Genomic DNA, 21,678 nt, shown 5'->3' with positions numbered 1-21,678 from the left:
CCCCAAAGGGCAGGTCTGGATACAGCCTCACTCTATGGTCATAAGCCATGCTGGCTGGTGGCCTGGACCATTCCAGACAGCCCAAAACTGCAGACACAGCAAATCCTTACCAGAGCCCAATTCTCTTCCTTTTCCAGCAGGTGGGGGGGTTTTCACAGCAGGAGCACCTCCCAAGCCCTAGCATGTCCCTAGGGATGTCTTTTGGGCCCTCAGCACCTCACCCTCGGCTGACCCCACACTGCATCCATCCCATCTCACAGTGTATCACAAGATACTTCAGACAGAATCCCAGTCCCCATTACATGAGCGCATTTCTGTGGCCGCTCTCAGTTAACATGTTTGAAGCCATCTCTTGAAAGATATCAGATTAAAAAAAAAGTCCCAGATAAAAATGTTGCAACATCTCAAGTGGGCACTTGGGCTGGAAATGCAGGGCTTTAGCATGCCTCAAGCCCAGATGGTTGATGCAGGCGCGCTCTGGGAAGCCTGGCCAGGGTCACTTTGGTGGGGCAGCTTCAGTTTTCCCACAGGTGAGGAGCACAGGGGACCATTCCCATGCTTGATGTTAGGGAGTGAGAGCTCAGCCCTGGGGGCTTGGGCAGCCCCAGGTGGGGCTCTGGACCACCTCGGGGCTATTTGTTAAGACCCTGCAGGAGTGGGCGAGGGGGTCCCTCAAATTAAACCCCTTTCTCAAGCAGCAGATCATAGCTGATGGGCTTTATGTGAGCTCTGTGTGGGCTTTATATAAACATGACCCATCACTAGGCATGAAGGGAGGGTGAGGAGAGGAGGAGGTAGTGGAAGACATTGCATCCGGTTCTTGCTGCAGTGCCTCACCTGCACACTTTCATAGACTTTGTAATCCCAAGCAGCCCGCAGCAAGGAATACACCAGTTAAGGGCTATAATAGTTGATTACGGTAATTAACTAAGCTGGGAAGTGGGGAGGCAGCCAGCCAGGCCCCAGCCCCTCCAGCACGCTGCCTGCACTGCTCCGCCAAGCACAACAAACAAATCCAGATGTTTTCTTGCCGGGGAAGTGGCTGGAGCTGACAGAGGTGACTTGGCAGACAGTGGCTCTGAGGGATCCCTATATCAGGGCGAATATCTCCCCCCCCAATGATGAGGGAGGGGACTGACACCCCGAATGAGGAGGCAGCTGGGGTTCTCTCTGCTGGTCCTTTATTTCAGGTAAGGTTGGAGGCTCCAAGGACCCGGTTGGAAGCTGAGCTGCAATGCTGAGCACTAGAGAATTACCTGGTGTTTAACAAAAGCTGAGGGAAAAATACAAACTGACAGGAACTGGGCAATGCCCTCGCCCTGCTGCAGGCAGGGCAGCATGCCCCCCTCAGGCAGCCAGCAGCTGCCTGCCCACGGGGAGCTGGGTCTGAGCCCCCCTGCCTGCACCCCTGCAGAAGGTGCCTGGCATTTCAGATGGGGCCAGCCTCATGGCTGTGAACAGTCCCAGATCCCAGAGGGGGTGGCATTTGGTCCTGGAGTGGGTGGCATTTGTCCCCTTTTACACCTTCCTTGGGGACTCCCAAGGGGTTCTGCCGGGGGGACAGACAGAGAAGAGGCAGCATCCTGGGCCCCATGGCAAGGAGAAGACATCAAGCGAGGGGTCTTCTGCAGCATTAGGTGGACTCCCACTGACCTGGGCGGAGGGAACAGGTGTCACCAGGTGGGACAGGACTCCCATGCCTGGCAGCTCCATCCCACAAGTCCCCACTCACAGGGCACTCTGTAGAGCATCTGCATGACCTTGAGGCAGTTGTCCAGCAGTGCCTTGGGGCGCACAGCCTTCCTCCGGCTCTCGACACCTGTGCTGTGGACCAGCTTCACCAGGTCGGCCACCACGGTTTCCACATCCGTCTACAGGGACAGGTCACCGGGGCATCAACAAGATGTCCCCAGGACAAGAGGGTGCGCAAAAGGCTGCAGCTGTTGCATTGGCCGGGAATCGAACCCGGGCCTCCCGCGTGGCAGGCGAGAATTCTACCACTGAACCACCAATGCCAGATGTGGCGCAGCCCCCCCACCCCTGCCCCACGGCCCTGCACCCAGCACGAGGGGACCAGCAGGGACAGGCACTGCCGGCTGTGAACCACCCCAGGCAGGGGACCCCCAACAGGCACTTCTGATGCCGGGGATCAAGCCATGGGAGCGCCTCTTCCTGCTGCCTCAGATATCACCGCCAGCAAATGGGGGGTTGTCATTAGCCTTCAGAGTTAACGCTCTGATGAGAAGACCCAGCAAAGCTCGTGCTCTCCTCGGAGGGGCTGTGGAGCCTGCCCCGTGGCACAGGACAACCCAGCCACACTTTGGGTTCATCCTGGACACCCCGCTGTGACAGACCACCCCCAGCCAGTACCCAAATGCAGCTGCCTCCAAGGTGCGGCAGCACATCCCAGCCCCCAGCAGCACATGGCCGCATGGAGCCCAAGTCAGGTGCTATGGAGGTGAAGAGCAGGACATCAGGGCTGCATGGGCTGGGAACCAAATCTAGGCTCTTTGGGGCAGCAGCAAAAAGTATTCCACTGAGCCAACAATGCCAGATGTAGGGCTGCTCACGGATGCCCTAAGACTCTGGGGCCTGGGCATCTCTGACAGGGGCCTGGACCCCCCACTGCTCTTGAGCCAGTGTCGTTCACTGACACAGAGCAGGTGATCCTCACTGCCACCAAGCCACAGACACTCACTAACACCGAGACAGGAACCCTCACTGCCAAAAAGCCAGTGTCCCTCCTGCCACCCAGCAGAGATGCTCCCTGTCACCAAACCAGCTCCTCCCACTGCCCCCACGATACCACCAGGCCAGGGACACTCACTGCAGAGCTGGTGCTGCCATCCTCAGAGCCTGAGTACCCACACAGCGGCCACAGGGATAGTGGCACCCAGGAGGCCGAGGGCACCCCTTGCTAGCCAACATAACCCCCCCCACAGCACAAGAGGGTGCGCAAAAGGCTGCAGCTGTTGCATTGGCCGGGAATCGAACCCGGGCCTCCCGCGTGGCAGGCGAGAATTCTACCACTGAACCACCAATGCCAGATGTGGCGCAGCCCCCCCACCCCTGCCCCACGGCCCTGCACCCAGCACGAGGGGACCAGCAGGGACAGGCACTGCCGGCTGTGAACCACCCCAGGCAGGGGACCCCCAACAGGCACTTCTGATGCCGGGGATCAAGCCATGGGAGCGCCTCTTCCTGCTGCCTCAGATATCACCGCCAGCAAATGGGGGGTTGTCATTAGCCTTCAGAGTTAATGCTCTGATGAGAAGACCCAGCAAAGCTCGTGCTCTCCTCGGAGAGGCTGCGGAGCCTGAGCCTGGGCACAGGACAACCCAGCCACACTTTGGGTTCATCCTGGACACCCCGCTGTGACAGACCACCCCCAGCCAGTACCCAAATGCAGCTGCCCCTGGGCCGCAGGTGCACCCTCCAGTCCCAGGCAGCCCCCGCTGCCACCATGCCGGGAGCCCTCAGTGCCACCGAGCCACGCACACTCACTGCCACTGAAAGCCGTGGACACTCACTGCCACCAAGCTCCTCCCCTCCCCCCACAGCTCCCTGCCATAGCCACTGGGAAGTATAAAAGGGATGCTGGTTCTGCTCTGCCCACCCAGCAATGCCACCCTGGAGCGGCCGTGCAAGCGCCCGGGGGAGCCAAGGGAGAAGAACCACTGCATTCCCCGGCAGCCCGCCCCAGGACACCGGGGTGCGCAAAAGGCTGCAGCTGTTGCATTGGCCGGGAATCGAACCCGGGCCTCCCGCGTGGCAGGCGAGAATTCTACCACTGAACCACCAATGCCAGATGTGGCGCAGCCCCCCCACCCCTGCCCCACGGCCCTGCACCCAGCACGAGGGGACCAGCAGGGACAGGCACTGCCGGCTGTGAACCACCCCAGGCAGGGGACCCCCAACAGGCACTTCTGATGCCGGGGATCAAGCCATGGGAGCGCCTCTTCCTGCTGCCTCAGATATCACCGCCAGCAAATGGGGGGTTGTCATTAGCCTTCAGAGTTAACGCTCTGATGAGAAGACCCAGCAAAGCTCGTGCTCTCCTCGGAGGGGCTGTGGAGCCTGCCCCGTGGCACAGGACAACCCAGCCACACTTTGGGTTCATCCTGGACACCCCGCTGTGACAGACCACCCCCAGCCAGTACCCAAATGCAGCTGCCTCCAAGGTGCGGCAGCACATCCCAGCCCCCAGCAGCACATGGCCGCATGGAGCCCAAGTCAGGTGCTATGGAGGTGAAGAGCAGGACATCAGGGCTGCATGGGCTGGGAACCAAATCTAGGCTCTTTGGGGCAGCAGCAAAAAGTATTCCACTGAGCCAACAATGCCAGATGTAGGGCTGCTCACGGATGCCCTAAGACTCTGGGGCCTGGGCATCTCTGACAGGGGCCTGGACCCCCCACTGCTCTTGAGCCAGTGTCGTTCACTGACACAGAGCAGGTGATCCTCACTGCCACCAAGCCACAGACACTCACTAACACCGAGACAGGAACCCTCACTGCCAAAAAGCCAGTGTCCCTCCTGCCACCCAGCAGAGATGCTCCCTGTCACCAAACCAGCTCCTCCCACTGCCCCCACGATACCACCAGGCCAGGGACACTCACTGCAGAGCTGGTGCTGCCATCCTCAGAGCCTGAGTACCCACACAGCGGCCACAGGGATAGTGGCACCCAGGAGGCCGAGGGCACCCCTTGCTAGCCAACATAACCCCCCCCACAGCACAAGAGGGTGCGCAAAAGGCTGCAGCTGTTGCATTGGCCGGGAATCGAACCCGGGCCTCCCGCGTGGCAGGCGAGAATTCTACCACTGAACCACCAATGCCAGATGTGGCGCAGCCCCCCCACCCCTGCCCCACGGCCCTGCACCCAGCACGAGGGGACCAGCAGGGACAGGCACTGCCGGCTGTGAACCACCCCAGGCAGGGGACCCCCAACAGGCACTTCTGATGCCGGGGATCAAGCCATGGGAGCGCCTCTTCCTGCTGCCTCAGATATCACCGCCAGCAAATGGGGGGTTGTCATTAGCCTTCAGAGTTAACGCTCTGATGAGAAGACCCAGCAAAGCTCGTGCTCTCCTCGGAGGGGCTGTGGAGCCTGAGCCTGGGCACAGGACAACCCAGCCACACTTTGGGTTCATCCTGGACACCCCGCTGTGACAGACCACCCCCAGCCAGTACCCAAATGCAGCTGCCTCCAAGGTGCAGCAGCTCCATTGTGGTAGCAGGGGCCTGGGAGAAGAGGCAGGACTTCTGCTACTGCTGCAACAAGGTACCACCACTGAGAAAACAGGGATGAAGCCGAGGTTCACCTTCTGTAGCATGCCCCCTCAGGCCGTGGCACTTGCCATCCCACGACCGTGGTGGTGACCGTCTCATTCCGTCTCCCAGCCCCCCAGGGTGTGGTTGGAGGCAAGAAAAAGGTATAACTGCATTGGCCGGGAATCGAACCCGGGCCTCCCGCGTGGCAGGCGAGAATTCTACCACTGAACCACCAATGCCAGATGGAGAAGAAAGCCCCCAGCCCTGTCTCACGGCCCTGCACCTCGGGTGCCAATCTCTGCCCTCCAGCACGCTGCCCACGCCGGCCCTCCCACATGCAGCGGCGCTGTGCACGCCCGTGTTGCGCACCCCGCGGTGTTCATGCCTGTGCGCGTGTGTCCTCACACCACGTCTGTGTGCCGTGTGGGTATGTGTTCCACTTCTGCACCCCCACATCTGTCCGTGTGCCATGTGAGCAGGCAGCACACCTGTCTGCATGCACAGGCACCGGGCACTTGCACGCTGCCCATGCACGCAACACCCCTGCAAAGGGTGTGCAAGGCTGTGTGCGAGCCTGCAGCCAGGCTGGAGTGCCGGGGGATGCCGGGGTCTCCCCACCTGTCGGTACTTGCTGTACTCCTTGCCCAGGGCGTCGAAGAGCTGGCACAGCTCCTGGGTGTACTTCCAGGATGGGTGCTTCTCCGGCAGCACCTCGTGGATCCGCAGCACTGCCTGGGAGTTGATGTGGAACCAGAGGTACCGCAGCGCTGGCTCCGACACTGTCCTGTTGCGCTGCGGGTGAGAAGGTGCACCGGGTGAGACCCAAGCAGCCCCCGCGGGTCCCCAGAGCGTCCCCATCACGGGGCCATCCCCTGCTACCGTCTTACCAGGTGGGTGATGTTGGACGGCCTCAGCACCTCTTCGTACTGGACCTGGACCTTGTAGTTGATAGGGAAGTAGTGCTTCTGGAAAGGTGGATAAGAGCAGAGGGCCTGGCAGCAAAGTGACAGGGACATCGCTGCCAGCCTCAGCGTGACACCGGTGATCCGGTGGAAAAGCCTCTTGATGTGGTCAACCCCCAAAGATGCACCAGAAGAAGCAGCTCTGGGCACCGTTTGGTACAAGTTTCCCCCAGTAAACAAAAAAGAAAACGCAACACACACCCCCAGCACCCGGTCACTGTAGAGGCCTCGGGTGTTGCCCCCCTGTGTCCCCCCTCCCACAGCAAAGCGGGGCCTTGCAGTGCCACATATCTCCCCAACCCCACCCCCCAAACTGGGGGTTACCATGTACTGCAGGCGCATCTCGTACTGCAGCTTGTCCTGGAGCAGGCGGGTGATCTCGCATTCACCTGGCGCAGCAGCCTCCAGCCCCAGCACAGCCAGGACACCTGGGCAGCCAACAGTGAGCGGCGTGAGCCCCCCCACAGAGCCACCCACCGGGGTGACCCCCCGAGGCCATCCCCCCGCCATGTCCCCGAGCTGTACTCACACAGGACGGCTGCGTAGCCCGCCTGCATGTTGACGGCCGCTGTCGGTGGAGCCCCGGGCTGCACCTACATGGCCGGAGCTCACCGGGAGCCTCCTGGGCGGCGGTGCATGCGGCGGGGGGACGAGGGATGGGTGCAGCCCCCGGGCGCTGGGCTGCTCTCCGGGATCCCCGGGCGGGTGCCCCCTGCCATGGATGGGGAGTCAGTCCCCCTCCCCGGCCGTCCCCGCTGGCTTCTCCTCTCCAGCTGGCTGCGGGGAAGCAGCAGGTCCCGGGGCCATCACAGGGTGCCGGCAGGGATGCGCTCCGCGGGGTGCAGGACCCCCCCTGCACTGCAAGAGGGGATCTGGGGGGAGAGAGCCCCGGCTGCAGCCCCAGGGCAGGCGGGCACCCGGGCTGCAGCCCCCAGGGAAGGCACCCGCTCCGCGCCCAGCGGCTGTGGGACAGGGGTGGCCCCACAAGAGCCCCGGGTGACCCTGGAGGGCTGTGGGTGGCGTGGAGCCGTGGCTGCCTGTGCCCCGCTCGGGGCAGGGCTGCCAGGGCTTCCCCCGGCACCGCCCCCAGGGGATTTCCAAGAGCGGGGGGGGGGCAGTCCAGCACCGTTATCCCAGGAGTGAGTTTGTCCGACCTTAGCAGGAGCTGAGCTAAGAAGCGCTGGGGGATGGCGAAGCTGCCAATCCACCCCACGCTGGGTCCCCACGCAGAGGAGGATGCGTCGTGTCCCAGCGCTGTCACCACACAGGAAGGGGACCGCAGCGTGTCCCTATGCGTGCCCTCCACAGCATGTCCCCAAGCGAGACGGCGGGGGGTGGCAGCTGCTGTGTCCCAGCACAGTGTGGCACACACAGAAGGGCCCCCTCCCGTGTACCCACACCACATCCCCTCCTGAAGGGGGCCATGTCCTGTCCCCACCCCACATCCCCACGTGAAAGGGACCCGCGTTCCATGTCCCCATGCAAACTCGGCCGTGCCGCGTCCCCACACCGCGTCCCCACGCGGGGCCGTGCGTGACCAGCCCCGCACCTCCGCGCCCCCCCCCCCCCCCCGCGGACCCGCACCCCCACGCACCCCCTACGCGGGAAGCGCCCGCGGACCCACCTGGGGCGGCGCACGGGGCCGCGGGACGCGTCTCCCCACGGGCGGCGGTGGCGGGGCCGTTGCGGCGCTTCCCGGGAGGCCGGCGGGGGGCGGTGGCGCGGGGAGCGGGCGGGGCGGTTGCCGGGGGCCGGGCGAGGAGCGGGGACCGAGCGCCCGCCCCGCATGGCGCGCCACAGCACGGCCCAGCCGGGGAACCCCGGGGCGGGCGGCTGCCCCGGGCAGGTGTGCCCAGGGTGCTCAGCTAGCCTGAACTGGGTGTCCCTGAGGTGTTCGGCTGCCCTGGCTGGCTGTCCCTAGGGTGCTTGGCTAGCTCAAGATGGGTGTCCACAGGGGATGCAGATAGCCCAGCCAGGTGCGCCTAGGGTGCTCAGCTAACACTCCTGGACCTCTCCGTGCTCCTTGGGGTGTTTGGCTACCCCAGTCAGGTGCTCCCCAAGTGCTCGGCTGCCCCAGCACTGGGGTGCTCACCTAATCACACTGCATGCCCCCCTGTTGCTCACGGCGCTGGGACAGCCGTACAGCACCCCCCGGACACTCACCCAACGTAGCTGGGGGTGCACATGCACCCCAGGGTGCTCAGCTAGCCACAGGATCCCCAGGGTGCTCTGCTCTGCCAGCACCGGCACTCCAGGGTGCTGTGCTCCCCTGGCTGGGTTGGGTACCCACGGGGCATGTTTTGGGGTATTCAAAGCGGACGTCAGCCTGATGTTTCTCAGCACCTGTGGGTGCAAGGGCCACACTGCTGGCAGGGGAGGGCTGAGGGATCCCTGGCTGACTCCAGGCCAACAGGACAACCGCTCCCTCTGGCCCAAGCCCATGCCCATTTCTCAGGATCCTTCGGGGCTGAAATGGCTGCAGCAGGGCACAAGGGATGACAGAACACTTCCCCCCCCTGCCCCTCAAAAAGCCCCTTGGGAGAGCTGGCTGCCTCTGTGCTATCGAAGAGCAGGTCAGCGCTCCCAGGGAAACGCGTGGGAAAGAATGCACTTCTGCATGCAAGGAAAGCGCACTGGGATTCCCCTGGCATGGAGTCAGGGCCACCGCTGCTTTCCTGCCAAGCTTCCCTCCGGCCCTGGCCAGCTCCCGGGCACAGGCTTCACCTCACTCCCAGCTCTGCTCTGGGGGCAAGATGCTCAGCTCTGAGCAGGGAAGCCGGTTCTGGTCCTCACCTAGGTGCCCGCAGAGATTTTGCCTGCATCTACTGCAGGCATTAGAGGAAGCCATTTAATAGCATTCCCTGCCCACGCAGTCATCCGCTCAGCAGGCAGGATGGGGCAAGGAAGGGATGGTAGAGCACAGAGCTGCGCAGCACAGTGACAGAGGCAGTCTGCCCTCCTCAGCTGTGCCAGGCTGGAAATCACCGCTGGGGCGAGCCCATGGCAAACAGACCTCGGTGCAGGGCGTCAGCCCTGAGAGCTTTTGCTCCTGCACGTCAGCAGGAGTCGAGTACCCTGCAGCTGCGGGGCCCAGGCGGAGAAAACCCCCTCTGCCCAGGGAGGCTGGTGGGGCCTCGCCTTGGAGCCCCACGGGCCAAGGGGGCTCAGCCAGCTCCCGGGGCAGCCCACCCACACCTCCAAGTTGGGCTCAGCCCCTCCCAGGCTTTGCCTTGAGCTGGGGACAGGTTATTTACACAGCACCAGCCAAGGAAGCCAAATCTGGTGCTTGGAACCAGTTTGGGAAGACCCTAAGCTGCCCCCGGTGCGATTTCACCCTTGCCTTAGGACTAGTGATACACCAAATGTTCTGCTGGAGCTCTCCTGGAAGTGGTCCCAGATGCAGAGTGGGCATTGCATCGTGGGGGAGGACAAGCGGATAGGGAGTGCCAGGAGCACCCCGCACCCATGACAAGCCCCAGGCTGCACCCCACTGACTTTGGCTCATGTGTTTACCGCTCCCCAGCTGCGGGTGCCCCAGGAAGGTGTGGGAACAGACACAAAGCCCTTTACTCCCAGGCAAAGGATGGGTGGGGCAAGCAGTGGCTGGGCGCCACTTTGGAGCCAAAGGGTGCAGCCCCGGGTTAAGTAGCAACAAGCCAAATGAAGAGGGTGCAAAGGACAGGGCAGGAGGGCGCGTGTTTGCCCTCACCCTGCACAGCACACGCACGCTGGCAAAGGAACCTGGCAGCTGTTTGATGTGAGGGTGGCATGGGGAGCAGTGCTGGCTGGGGAGGAAGCCAGGCCCCTTCATGGACGCCACACATCAAAGTGGGGGCTCTGGCTTTGCAGAGACAGACCTACTCACAGGAGGGACCAAAGCAGAGACCAGAATCAAGACTGGGAAGCACCTGCTGTGTGGCTGAGCTCCAGCTGGTAGACTTTGCAGCCAGCTAGCATGCAGCAGGCAGAGAACACCTTACCCCAGCCCTCCTGGCAGCTGGCAGCTGCTCCCAGAGCTGCAGCTGCTTTTGTAGGGTGATAAAAGGAGCATTGAGCTACAGCCCTGCCCTGGAAGGGTTGGAGAAACAGTACTTGGGGGAAAAGACCCTTCCCCTCCCACCCCTTGTCCACACACCCAGCTTTGTGCACGTGCAGGGCCGCAGTGGAGCTCTAGCACCCTTGCAGGGCACATGGTTGAGGGTGTGCACATTTCTATACTCCTCTTCCACCCCTCCTGCTCCTGCCAGGTCAGCAACAGCTGCTGCTGCGAAGGAGAGAAGCCCCAGAGTCTGGCTAGTTAAAAAAACCAGGCTTTTATTCTTCATGTGCTGCTCACAGTCACAGCTTGGAGACACTTCTCTTGCCAGAGTTATTATGAAACAAATCAAGTCCCAGACTCAGGCCTCACTCTTCCCCACCCCCAAGAGAGTCAACATTGTACAAAACTCTATTTACAGGGAAAACAGTCAGAAACCGTGAGTCCAAAAACCCCTTGCAATTCAGAAAAAAAATATTCAAGACAAGTGTGACAGTTACACCCTCCACACAGCTGGCCTTCCCACCAGCTGCCCCCAGGGATGGTGGAAGCCCAAAGCTTCTCGCCACCAACCACTAAAAAGAGTTTTCTTTTCCGAAAAGCTGGGAACCAGCAAAACCCATTTGATCCTACAAAGGCTCAGCTGGATCTGCCCTACAGGGCTTTCTGCAAGGCTGGAACAAGACACCCTCAAGCCCCCTCATCCTAAAGGGAGAAGCGGGCCAAGGAGATGGGGCTGAGGGCCAGTCTGTGCCCTTCCTTGGGCACTCCCCAAGAGGAAATCTCTTTGGCTGGAAGCCAGAACATCAGGAGCCTTCACATGAGCAGCAGGATGCGTTGGGAGACCTAAGATCTGACACTGTATTTAAGGAAGTCACATTACTTTGAAAGATAAACCAAGAGGAACAAACCAATATTTAAAAAGGGAGAAAAAGCACACATTCCTCCTCCCAACTGTGCTTGGAAGAGCGTCTGTAGGAGCCCAGTGAGAAGCTCTGCTCCTGCCAGCTGTCACTCAGAAAGCATAGCGTGTGCGGATGTCTTCCAGCTTCTTAGACACCTCGGGTGGAGTCCGGTCCAGCTCTTCGGCCACATTCTTCTGTTTGTTCGGCTCCATGGAGTTGAACTGCTCACACAGGTCCCCATCGATCACATTCTGGAGGGGCAAGGAGGAGAGCAGTGAATCAACACAACACAGAGGCACTGAACCCTGCCTAAGCAGGGAAAAATGGCAACAAAAAGTTTGTTCCCAGGAGCCTCTTAATTCTGTCCTGGAAACAAGGCCATGCTCAGTGACCTCGTCTGCTGAATAGCAGCAGTTAGCATCAAATTAATGACTGGCCAGCTTGATTAACAAAGGAGAAACTCAAAAAGCCTGTGTGCTGCTGAAGAATCACACAAGGGAAGCAATGATGGATCCGACTTGGGCCCAAGCACTGTGCTGGGAAGGCCGGGGAAGGCTGCAAAAGATGACTGATGGACATCTTCAGTCAGATGTGAAACATCATTGAGATAGCATGCACTGCAAATCAGCTCCAAGCTCACCAAGAGCAAGAGCACCCTCTGCGCTCAGACAGCTTCAGCTGCTGGGACAGTTTCCTGACTGATACTACATAGGTTACTCTGGTAGTAGTTACCACATAGTTACTCTGGTCCAGTACTCTGGACCCTTCCAGCCCCAGCATTCAGCAGTCAACAGCTTCAGCCACAGTTCCTCAAAAGCACAAACAGGCAGGAACAGCTGTTTCTGATGAGATTTCCATTTTCAATCATGTTGGAAAAAATATATCCCTCAGGCAGCAGCCAGTTTGACCTAGCCAGGCAAACAGCTATGTAACACTGATGGGAAAAGGTGGTGCTGTGGCAAGTAGAGAACCGCAGCAACAGCACCTCTGGGTTTGGGTCTCAAGACCAACCCTCAGATGGCTCATTACAAGGGTTAATACCATCTCTGTTTTGGTGTCTTAAGTGCCAAGTACTGCTCTCCTTAGAGTGCTGTTCAAGGGCTGGCTTCAATTCTTGCTGCAATCTCTACACCAGTTATGGTTAATGTTGCCCCAGCCTTCCCCACTGAACAGCAACCGTGACTTACTTCTGCCAGGCCTCAAAGCAGTTCTGTGTCCCAGAGCAAGTCTCTGCACCCCCATGACCAGCTGATCCTAAATACTCAGACCTACCTTCACCGGGAAGTAGTACGAGCGGAAACTGAGATGGTCTCGTCCACAGAGAGGAGGGTGCTCGGACCTTAAGTGCATTTCTACATGCTGGAAGAAGTCATGATCCTGGGGGGATTAGAATCAGTAAGAGAACAGTTTGCTACACATCAATGCCACTGGCAAGGAAAGATAACACCCATCAGCCAGATGCTCCTGTGCTGGCTGAAACACTGCCAGGTTCTGCTAGAGCAGCCCTGCACATGGCAGCCAAGGTCACGGCCACCCCTCACTGCTTCTCCCCGGGAGCACCCACAGCAGAGCTAAGCAGCCAACAGTGCCACCTTGGCCAGGATCAGCCTCCCAGGAACTGCAGCACACAGCAGCTGCGCAGCAGAGAGGTGCAGCTCAGAGTGTCTTGGCATCCGCCACTCCAGGAGGCCACAGCAAATGGAAAGGAGAATACCGTGTCAGGACTTGAAGCATCAGTGCCTGATCAATAGAGTCTACAGGCTACACAGAGGATGCCAAAGGATCCCTCCTCACAGATACTAAATCACCCAAGAGCTCCTCTAGAGCACGAACATATTTAGAACAGCAGTGCAACAAGAAAAGCCCAGCTCTTCACAGAGCCAATGCAGGAGGAGGAGTTAACAAGCTCCATCTATTCCACTTTGCATCAGAGCACGTCCTACAGCCACAGGCTTTCCTGCAGCCCAGGTTTTCACATACTGCAAAGCCCTGGAGTTACCCTCAAGGGATGGAGCACATTAACATACTGGCTGGGGGTGACTGCACAGAAAAGCAGCAACTCTACAGCACAATGGTAGGGCTTGCTTACCTCGTGGGAAGTAAAAGGGACCAAGATTCCTATCCCTCCCGACAAGGTGGTATAGACAAGAGATTCAGAGCCTCCTGGGATCAGCGTGGTCTTCTGTAAGGAAAGCACTGTCTCTCCCACGTGATAATTCATAATCACTTCAGCCTGAAAGTCAACCACAGACACGTTTTTTCATTAGCTTATATAAAAGCATCAAAAGGGTTGAGACAGAAAACAGAATAAATTCGGCCACCTGCTAGTTCTGAAACACCTTTCTAAAGAGGAAGTGCCTTCCACTTGTGAGCAGATGGCAAAGCTCAGCATGCTGCTGAATTACCCTCTTGAGCTGGACAAACGGATGAAAGTAACGAGGGAAATCAGGAAAAGAAAATGAGCGTGCTGCTTTAATCAGACATCACTGAATAGGCATTGGCCGTGACTTCAGAAACTGAATTTGGCTCCCAATGACAGCGAAAAGTGCTCACTCACAGCATGGTAGATGTGTAGGCACAGAACTGCCAATACATCCCCTGGACAACACTGCAGAGGACTTCACAGAACAGCAGCGTATTCTTTTCCCACAATAACCAGGTGCTTCCCATGAAGCATTACCTTCTGCGATGCTCCATTAAGCAGCCCCCTGTCCCAGAGAGCTTTGTTGCCTGTGGGATCCTCATCTACCTCATCATTAGTGTTGGGAGGCAGTCTCACCTGGGTTGAAAAAGAAAGAGTCAACAAGCTGCAGAGAGGCAGCACATTCTCTGGAGAATCCTTGTGGTCTTTGAAAGGCTGCTTTTGTGGACTCTACAAGAATCACTTTACTTACAGCAAAACCATCCATTTGCCCCTCCAGCAAGGCCTTTAGAGTTAAACAACAACCATGTTGTCATGACCGATGGCCTATCACTCAAAAACATGGGAAGGACTTCATGACTGGCTTCCACCCAGCCTGGAACCTGCAAATCACCCTGGGAGGTATGGTCAAAACAGTTTGATGGATGTGGGGCAGGAAAACTGATGAGAATTGATTTGCGTGCATCGGCCAAATCCTGCCGGCACAGTGTCTGACACTTGCTGAACTCTGCACTCCAAAGCACCTGAGCACGCTTCAGAAAGAGATCAAAGCTCTGGCAGAAAGACCATCTAGTCTTTGCTCCTCCCCTGCTGAAATCCAGCCAAGTGGGGAAGTGTCAGCACTGACAAAGCCAACTTTAGAGAGGAAGTGACAGAGAAAACTAAATGCTAGTGATGAGGTTTAGCCAGGGAAAGTAAGAGTGATAACCCTGATGCAAGTTCTCATGAGCCCTTTCACAGTCACGAGGTTCACTTCAAGGTTTATTCACAGAAAGTGTTGGGGAAGTTTCAACACAAGTTATCAAATGCTTTGGAAATATGTTTTCTGTCCTGCTGACACTTTAACTTGTTTGCTTTAATTAACAAACTGATAGACTGCAGCCATCTGCTACGATGACAGCTAGTCACCCTGTAAAAACAAGTGAATGGTACAGGGCGTTGTCTCCAGCTAAGCACAGATTCTCATTCTTTCAAAACAAATCATGGATGTTTTAAGGAAAACATATGTCATGTCCAAAAAGCCCCGACTTCTCCAAGGTACACTCACCACGCAGATGTTGCCAAACTTGTCTGCTCCAGCCACAGTGTCATAATCCAGGAGAGTTGCTGTAGTGACCCACCGGGGATAAGTGTCATCAGCAAAGATGATGAGCTGGTTCTCATTCCTTTTGTAGCGCACCCAGATGAAGCTCTCCTGAACGTCTGAAACAATTACTCTGTGCCCAATGGTTTGGATCCCACAGATGTAGTTGGCAATGTGCTAAAGGACAAAACCCAAGTTCTTAAAACGGGGAAGCATAACCCATAAGCTCTACCCCACTCCAACGGAAATACTATTTCTCCTTGTGAACTATGGCTCGCTCCCCATTTCCCATCATTCCCCCCCCCAAGCTACCTCATTTCTGGCATGCTACAGCCCCAGTCTAAATACACCATCAATATAGGGCCTTGCAACCTAACACCCACCTCGCACCATTCTCAGCCTGCTGAATATGAGTAATGTCCAGAGAACAAGCACTGCTGGTGAGCCTATGAACTGAGATGGCAGGGACACTCCTGTCAGCAGGCATTGCTGCAGTGTCCCCTCACTACTGTGGTCATGAAAGACCCAAGAATAAAAGCTTCAATTTTTCATGCGAGTCATATTTTAGAAAAAACAAACAAACAAACAAAAACCACTAAACCAAAAATGACCCAGCACACACACACAAAATGTTCCCCTACAAGTTCCCAGTCTGCCTGTGAGCTTGCTGGAGTTCCTTTGTGCAGTAATAAGCAACTGGCACAGGTTCTGCAGCCTGCATGAGAGAGGGAGGAGCAGGCAATTAAGAGTTAGAAAACCATGCTTCTGCAATTTCTTTTCCTAAAGTACCAGAGATGCTGAGCAAGAAGGATCATCTACCTCAAGGAGAGAATCTCCTTTTCAAAATTCTAGGAATCTAAGAGGGGCTCACAGGCATCCTCCAACTTCCACCCCCAGCCTGCTGATCACTTAACTCAAGGAAAAATTTCCAGCAGTTGTTTTCTATCTGGGCAAGACCTTTAACATCTGCAGCAGATGGCTAAAGGCACAGTCTGTACAGGCTTGTGAAACTCCTGCACACATCCATTAACAGCCTATGTTGAGCTGGTACAAAAAGGAACATGCACCCCTGTTACCTGAATGGTGCCAGGGAAGCAATGCTGCATGGTCGGGTGCAGAGGGGCAGCATAACAGCCCAGCCCAGCTGGAGCTGCCTGCACTGCTCTGGATGCACACACCCAGCACACACCAGCAAGGCACAACCACACTTGGGCTGGAGTAGCAGCTAAATTGTTTCACTCCTGCTGCAAAGCATCACTCATTCCAAGTTAACAGCCCTAGTTATGAACAAAAGCCAGTACCTTATTCTCACACTTCCGAAGCAGTTTCTTCTTGCCCAGGTCATAAACACGCAAGAGCTTTCCAACTCCAATTAAGACTCTACCTTGGAACGGAGCGATGGCTGCAGGAACCTCCTCCACAGGGGTCTAGAGAAGGAAGACGACAACTGTGACCCCTATTAACAGACCTAACCTTGCACCAAGTTTCAGAATGGATTCAGCCAATTGTTTGCTTGAAGCTCGTTGGCTTGTGCCAAGGCTTTTAACGCAAAAGGCTAATCACAATCTTTTTCTACAGGAGGGGCAGAAGGTCAGTCCTCTGTAGGCCTTCCGACAGCAGCACATAGCACCACGTGTGGTAACAGAGCTCTGGGTACTACACAGACAGCATGCTGCTGGCAGTGCGCCTTAACTGAAGCATAGGACTGCTCCAAAAGCCCCATGCTGGGCAGGCAGCAAAGGCAGGCAAAGATCTTGTTGCCTTGGTTCTTAGTTTTGCTTTATCCCCAGCAGAAAGGTTTTATGCCTTGCCTCAATCCATCCAGACTGCCTGTTTTCAAAACAAAGGCATGAATGTAATTCAGCCATCTGCCATAGATGCTCTGAAGCTGCCACTGAAGCAGCGCTACATCTGAACAGTTACAGTCTGCCCACAATTCCAGTAATTCAGACAGGGCTGAAAAATCTCCCACCACTAATCAATCCAAAAGGATCAGCCACAGCAGAGAACAGGAACATGTAGAGAGTTTCTAGTTAGGGGCATTCCCAGCTTGGTTGCACTGGCTAAGAGAAGTTATTTCACATCATCAGCTCTGCCAACTTCCAAGTGGGTGTTCAGTGGCATCAGAAAAGGCCCTGGTCCAGGACAGAATCCACCCATAGCATCAGGACCATAGGAAGTGAATAAACCACAACATTCCTTTCCACGTGCTCATCTGCTCAAATTTCAGCCATGCTGGAAGCACACGGGAGGAAGAACAGAATTTTGTTTTAACAGAGTTCTACTGAAAATCTTGCTAAAGCCCCATAGATCTGTCAAGCAAGTTGGTCACTAGGCAACTAATAATTTCTACAAGCAATCAAAACAGCATCAGAGGAAAGATGACAGCTCACAGCAACTTCATGTGGCCAATGACCAAGCGCCTTAGCACCAGGGCTCAAGTGACCCAAGTATGAATGCACTTTGTAAGCAACAGCTCAGAGTAGCTCTCTGAGCTCATGTTCCAAAAAGGAAAGAGAGCTGTTTCCCTCCCCTCCCTAACAGGGACATGAAAAACACTGGTCCTTTCCCATTTACCCAATTAGATGGATAAGGCTACAGCTAAGGCTGAGATTTGTGTTCAATTCTCAGCTCTGCAAAAGATGTCCCAAGTGATTTTAGACGAGGCAGCTTATTTTCTCTGAGGCTGCTTTCAGTGTGTAATGATGATGCATGACGATCTTGCCCAGGATTCATCAAGCACTGCAATATCACTATAGCATTCAGGGTAAAGTAACAGCTATTCCAATACTGCCTGTAAATGACCCAGTCACCCAAACAGGCCTTTTCACCCCCCTCACCTTGTGCAGAAATTCCAGCTTCTCACCACTATTCACCAGCTTGTACGTGTAGACAAAACCCCCAGCAACCGAGCGTGGGTTCAGAATCAGGTCCTTGGCAACTCCCACTAGTACATACCACTCATCACCAGTATTGGAGAACCGGCACACAGCCACGCTGGGGATGACAAGACGCGCCAGATCATCAGCATGATCACGACACAGACTAATGCTGCATATACAACTGCGCTCCCTGACAGCACAACCTGCACCTAGCCAGGAAGAAATTTGGGAGCCCACCCTTCCAACACTAACATTTCATTTTCAGAGGTCATTTTTCCTCCCTGCAGAAATGTTTAATGCAGATTCCTTCATTCTTCCACACTCCCCATACAAAAAAAAAAAAAAAAAAAAAAAAAGAGATGTGCTCCAGCCGTTACATATACCCAAAGCATTAGTTTTATGCATTCACAGGCTGGACACTGCCTAGCATGTGCAAAGCTCCACTAGAAGCTGTTTTTCAAAGGCTGCTCTAATTTGGACATGTACGCTCCTCATCTTCCAGTTATATTTCCTTCCCGGTGCCCAGCTCAGCCAGGTTGGGAATCCTGGACAGAACAGGACAGAGACAGCCTTTCAGACCAGCATGACCTAACTCCACTTCACCTGCTGAAGCATTTGCTATTCTTTGTGGTTATTGTGTTGGTCTTCCCCTCCAGTTCCTCTAACACTTCCTTTTCACTTAACCTGTGCTCAGTTTATCTGGATGAGAAGGGGAAGCAACAGATAGCAGCACAGTCGCTTGTTACCAGCTCTCTTATGTCATTTACATCCCCTATGTTGCTCTTCAAGCACTGGGGTCCAGCAAACACATCTGGAGCACCAGCTGTTAGTGTCACATACAGACAGATCAGGGCAGGAAGGGAAGAAAAGGCAATACAAAATCTTTAAGATTGTGGCAGTCGCTTCTGGAATTTCAAACCAGTCTTGATGACATGCTGCATCTGGATTTCAACTCACTAACAGCTGAGCAAAAGAAAGAAAAAAACCACATAGAACTCATCACAGTCAGAGATTCTTGCTGCATCTGGCAATGCTTCTTACCTGAAGGCAGCTTCATTCTGCTCTAGCTGGACCAGATCTAATGTATTTCCCTGGATGGGGTTCATCACCCTGATAACAGAGGCCCACTGTCCATTCCCTGCCTTGGGAGCACCAAAGATGGACTCGGGAAGATTCTCGTTCAGAAAGGCCGCAGCCATCTCTGCTGCCAACTCCCTCTCATCCTCACCCGCAGCCTCCACCATTTCCTAGGGCACATTAAAGGACAAGAGAAAAGGACAGCTCAGTGGATTTCCTTTCCAGACATGCTGATGCTCTACATAAAATATAGCCCGCCCCCCCTTCCCTTAAGCCCAGATATTCCAGGGCAATATACTGCCTCTGAAGACATAAAAGCCACTAAATCCTAAAGCTTCCACCCACCCTGAGCTTATTCCCAAGGGAGTTTCTGCAGCTCAGAGCACTGCCGTGTCAGCTCTGCCCTGCTCAAGGGGCAGTTGTCTGGGGAGGTATTTCTCCAAACCAGCAATGCTGGAAACAACATTGAGTAGAAAATAACCCACTGAAATCCAAACATCCTCACAAGTCACAGAAAACCCAGAGAATGGTCTTAACACAAGCAGGATTGTTCTCCAAATCATAGTTCTTAAAGCCTCTATAATAACATGCAAAGAAAGGACCACTGGGAAGTAGTGTTCTGAGGCAGATCTTTGCTCCCTTCAGCTCCTGCATTCACACAGGGCGCAAAAACTTGCGGGCAATGGCAGCTGGGAGCTAGTGAGCAGGAAGGATTTCCTGCTGCAGAAGTCACCTCTGGGGAACAGATGTGTGTACCTGTCCCCCACCCCAATTACCTCAGCCATTTGCTGCTTCCTCTGTGCCTTGGTGGCCTCAGTGTAAGCGTTGTGGTCTGTCTCAATGATGATCAGGTTGTTGCTCTCTGGGTGAATGACAAATTTTCGGGGTGTGTACTGTAAGGGGAAGGCAACCTGGTTGAAGACTGCCCCCAGCTTCTCCAGTGCCAAAATCCTGGGGGACAAAGATGCAATCTATGTTAAACACGGACATAAAGCAACTGCCTAAGAGAAAAAGACTGGAGTTGAGCTTTAAGTCTATGAAACTGGCTAGTGCTGAACACAAGCAGCGCCCTTCTCAGGCCAGACAGCAACTAGCAAACAGCTCCAGAGAGGAGGGCAAAACTACTATCCTAAACAGGAGCTTATGCCATGGGACAGGTGTGCTCTGCAGCATGAAGCCCTTCAGGGCTCTCACTGTCCCAGTGTGCATTCCGAATGCACTTTTGGACAGGCTTCTGTGGTGCTGAAGCAAGTCTATCCTGACAGGAACAAACAGAACATGGAAAAGGGAAAGCGCACATTTGGGGGACACATAATCTGAACCTAAATGTGACTTTGACACGTCAAATGCTCCTCAGAGGCACTTTGGTTAAAAGAATATGAAAAATGCAATGCCAAGTCTTTCCTCCCATGACTTGCCAGCTCAAATGCCAGTTCTTCTGGCATTTGGTGACTAAAGACCACAAGCCTCTCCAGAAATAATGACCCCTTTAAAAGCAGTGAATGCTGTAATATTTCAATGAGGACAGATATGAAAAAATCGCCTGTTCAAGTGCATAAAGCAGAGCTCCTGAATTTGTGTTCCCCTCTTATTTTCATTTATATATTTAATATCTAAGCTGAACTTTACAAAGGCAAGAAACACACCCATCTTGCCTCTGACTTCCTAAGTCACATGGCTTATTTTCTGCAAAGTAGCCATTTCAGACCACAAACCACAAGATCCTAATATACAACAGGTTCACATTTATTAAAAGCTTCCCTCCTCTCTAAGGATCACAGAATTTAAGGATAACTTGAATTACACTTGTAATCTAAAAAATCTGGAAAATACAAATCAGAGAATACACCCTATTTCCTTTTGACAGCATAACCATCCTTGTATTCCATTTGTTTTCTGAAATCTAAGTGTTTCTATCAAAATCATTATCCATAATCAAATAACCTCAAAACCCCCTTAATTCTTAAGGTAAGTCACTTTACCTCTTTCCTTTTGAATGTCTAGGGAGAATTCACCCCCCTGCCTAGCATCTCAGCCCAGAAGTATCCATTTGCCTCCATCAGTTCTTACCTCAACGTGTTTGTGGAGATGGCTACAATGCCCTCTGGGCACTGCTCAGAAGCAAAACCAGATGCAAACTCGAGCGTCTCATAAGACAGAGGAGTCAGGTGGAAGCGTGACTGATAGGAATAACTGAGCCAGGAACGGCTTGACATGGCCAGCACCTGGGAAATACAGACAACAAATTTATGAGGTCTGGGGATGGACGCAAGCTCACTCCTTGCACTATGAATGCATGTACAGTGCCAGACTCTTACCCACTAGAACAACTAAATTCTTGTGGGTGGGCTCCACCCAATTCAGAGATACTGCTTGCTTTCAAGAGACAGTTTTACCTGGAAATTGCATACAGCATGAAGAACTACTTTAAAGCACTATCTAGACAACGAATACTCAAACTGAGGTGCAATAAAAACCTGCTACCTGTAAAAGCCAAGATCTACTAATACTTTCATATCTCCATTAAAAAAAAAACCACAATACCCTGTTCTAACAGAAACAGATCCTTTAAAACACTTACTGCTTTTGTCACAATCCAAATGCTGTAGCACTCCAAGTGAAATTTACTTAAAATAATCAGTGGCCTATTTTCAATCAAGTTAAGGGAAACAAAGGAAGCAGATGGACTTCTAACTCTTCAGCTTTATTCATTTGGCTAAATCCATTTCAGTGCAACCTTACTTTCTGCCTGAGCAAGAAAAGCTGGAATTACATTGAAACACTGCTCCAAGCCCATCACCAACTGGCCATGAGCAGTATG

The 21,678-nt window shown here is 54.6% G+C and overlaps 2 protein-coding genes and 5 non-coding genes across 14 annotated transcripts in view; all 7 read right to left on the bottom strand.

Annotated features, from left to right (window-relative positions):
- Positions 1 to 1,164: 1,164 nt before the first annotated feature.
- On the bottom strand, positions 1,165 to 7,965 carry IL34 (interleukin 34). Of its 8 annotated transcripts, none has more exons than XM_075101810.1 (7): positions 7,857 to 7,965; positions 6,762 to 6,944; positions 6,557 to 6,660; positions 6,158 to 6,262; positions 5,889 to 6,062; positions 1,733 to 1,871; positions 1,165 to 1,653 (listed from the first exon to the last, which is right to left on the bottom strand). In XM_075101810.1, exons 2-7 carry the CDS (start codon positions 6,787 to 6,789, stop codon positions 1,634 to 1,636), a joined length of 570 nt encoding a protein of 189 aa, XP_074957911.1. In that variant the 5' UTR covers positions 6,790 to 6,944; positions 7,857 to 7,965; the 3' UTR covers positions 1,165 to 1,633. The 8 variants fall into 8 exon arrangements, with proteins under 8 accessions (XP_074957911.1, XP_074957914.1, XP_074957907.1 ...); XM_075101813.1 differs by having other exon boundaries at positions 6,158 to 6,235; XM_075101806.1 differs by having other exon boundaries at positions 6,762 to 7,104; positions 7,857 to 7,964.
- Positions 1,945 to 2,015, bottom strand: TRNAG-GCC (transfer RNA glycine (anticodon GCC)). The gene has a single exon. It is a non-coding gene; the product is annotated as a tRNA-Gly (tRNA).
- On the bottom strand, positions 2,974 to 3,044 carry TRNAG-GCC (transfer RNA glycine (anticodon GCC)). The gene has a single exon. It is a non-coding gene; the product is annotated as a tRNA-Gly (tRNA).
- TRNAG-GCC (transfer RNA glycine (anticodon GCC)) lies at positions 3,735 to 3,805 on the bottom strand. The gene has a single exon. It is a non-coding gene; the product is annotated as a tRNA-Gly (tRNA).
- Positions 4,764 to 4,834, bottom strand: TRNAG-GCC (transfer RNA glycine (anticodon GCC)). Its single transcript has one exon. It is a non-coding gene; the product is annotated as a tRNA-Gly (tRNA).
- On the bottom strand, positions 5,439 to 5,509 carry TRNAG-GCC (transfer RNA glycine (anticodon GCC)). Its single transcript has one exon. It is a non-coding gene; the product is annotated as a tRNA-Gly (tRNA).
- A 2,561-nt stretch (positions 7,966 to 10,526) lies between the features above and the next one.
- The window catches only part of SF3B3 (splicing factor 3b subunit 3), a 33,244-nt gene continuing 22,092 nt past the window's right edge, over positions 10,527 to 21,678 (bottom strand). The window contains exons 17-26 of the mRNA XM_075101783.1: positions 20,928 to 21,082; positions 19,634 to 19,808; positions 18,822 to 19,027; positions 17,739 to 17,895; positions 16,200 to 16,325; positions 14,863 to 15,075; positions 13,854 to 13,952; positions 13,263 to 13,406; positions 12,446 to 12,550; positions 10,527 to 11,424 (exon numbers count right to left, since the gene is read on the bottom strand). Of these exons, the coding sequence (XP_074957884.1) occupies positions 11,284 to 11,424; positions 12,446 to 12,550; positions 13,263 to 13,406; positions 13,854 to 13,952; positions 14,863 to 15,075; positions 16,200 to 16,325; positions 17,739 to 17,895; positions 18,822 to 19,027; positions 19,634 to 19,808; positions 20,928 to 21,082 (1,521 nt within the window). The 3' untranslated portion in view covers positions 10,527 to 11,283. The remainder of the gene's footprint in view (positions 11,425 to 12,445; positions 12,551 to 13,262; positions 13,407 to 13,853; positions 13,953 to 14,862; positions 15,076 to 16,199; positions 16,326 to 17,738; positions 17,896 to 18,821; positions 19,028 to 19,633; positions 19,809 to 20,927; positions 21,083 to 21,678) is intronic.

Source organism: Phalacrocorax aristotelis, chromosome 8, assembly GCF_949628215.1.
Source record: "Phalacrocorax aristotelis chromosome 8, bGulAri2.1, whole genome shotgun sequence".
Taxonomy (NCBI): domain Eukaryota; kingdom Metazoa; phylum Chordata; class Aves; order Suliformes; family Phalacrocoracidae; genus Phalacrocorax; species Phalacrocorax aristotelis.
This window is presented reverse-complemented; position numbering and strand designations above follow the sequence as displayed.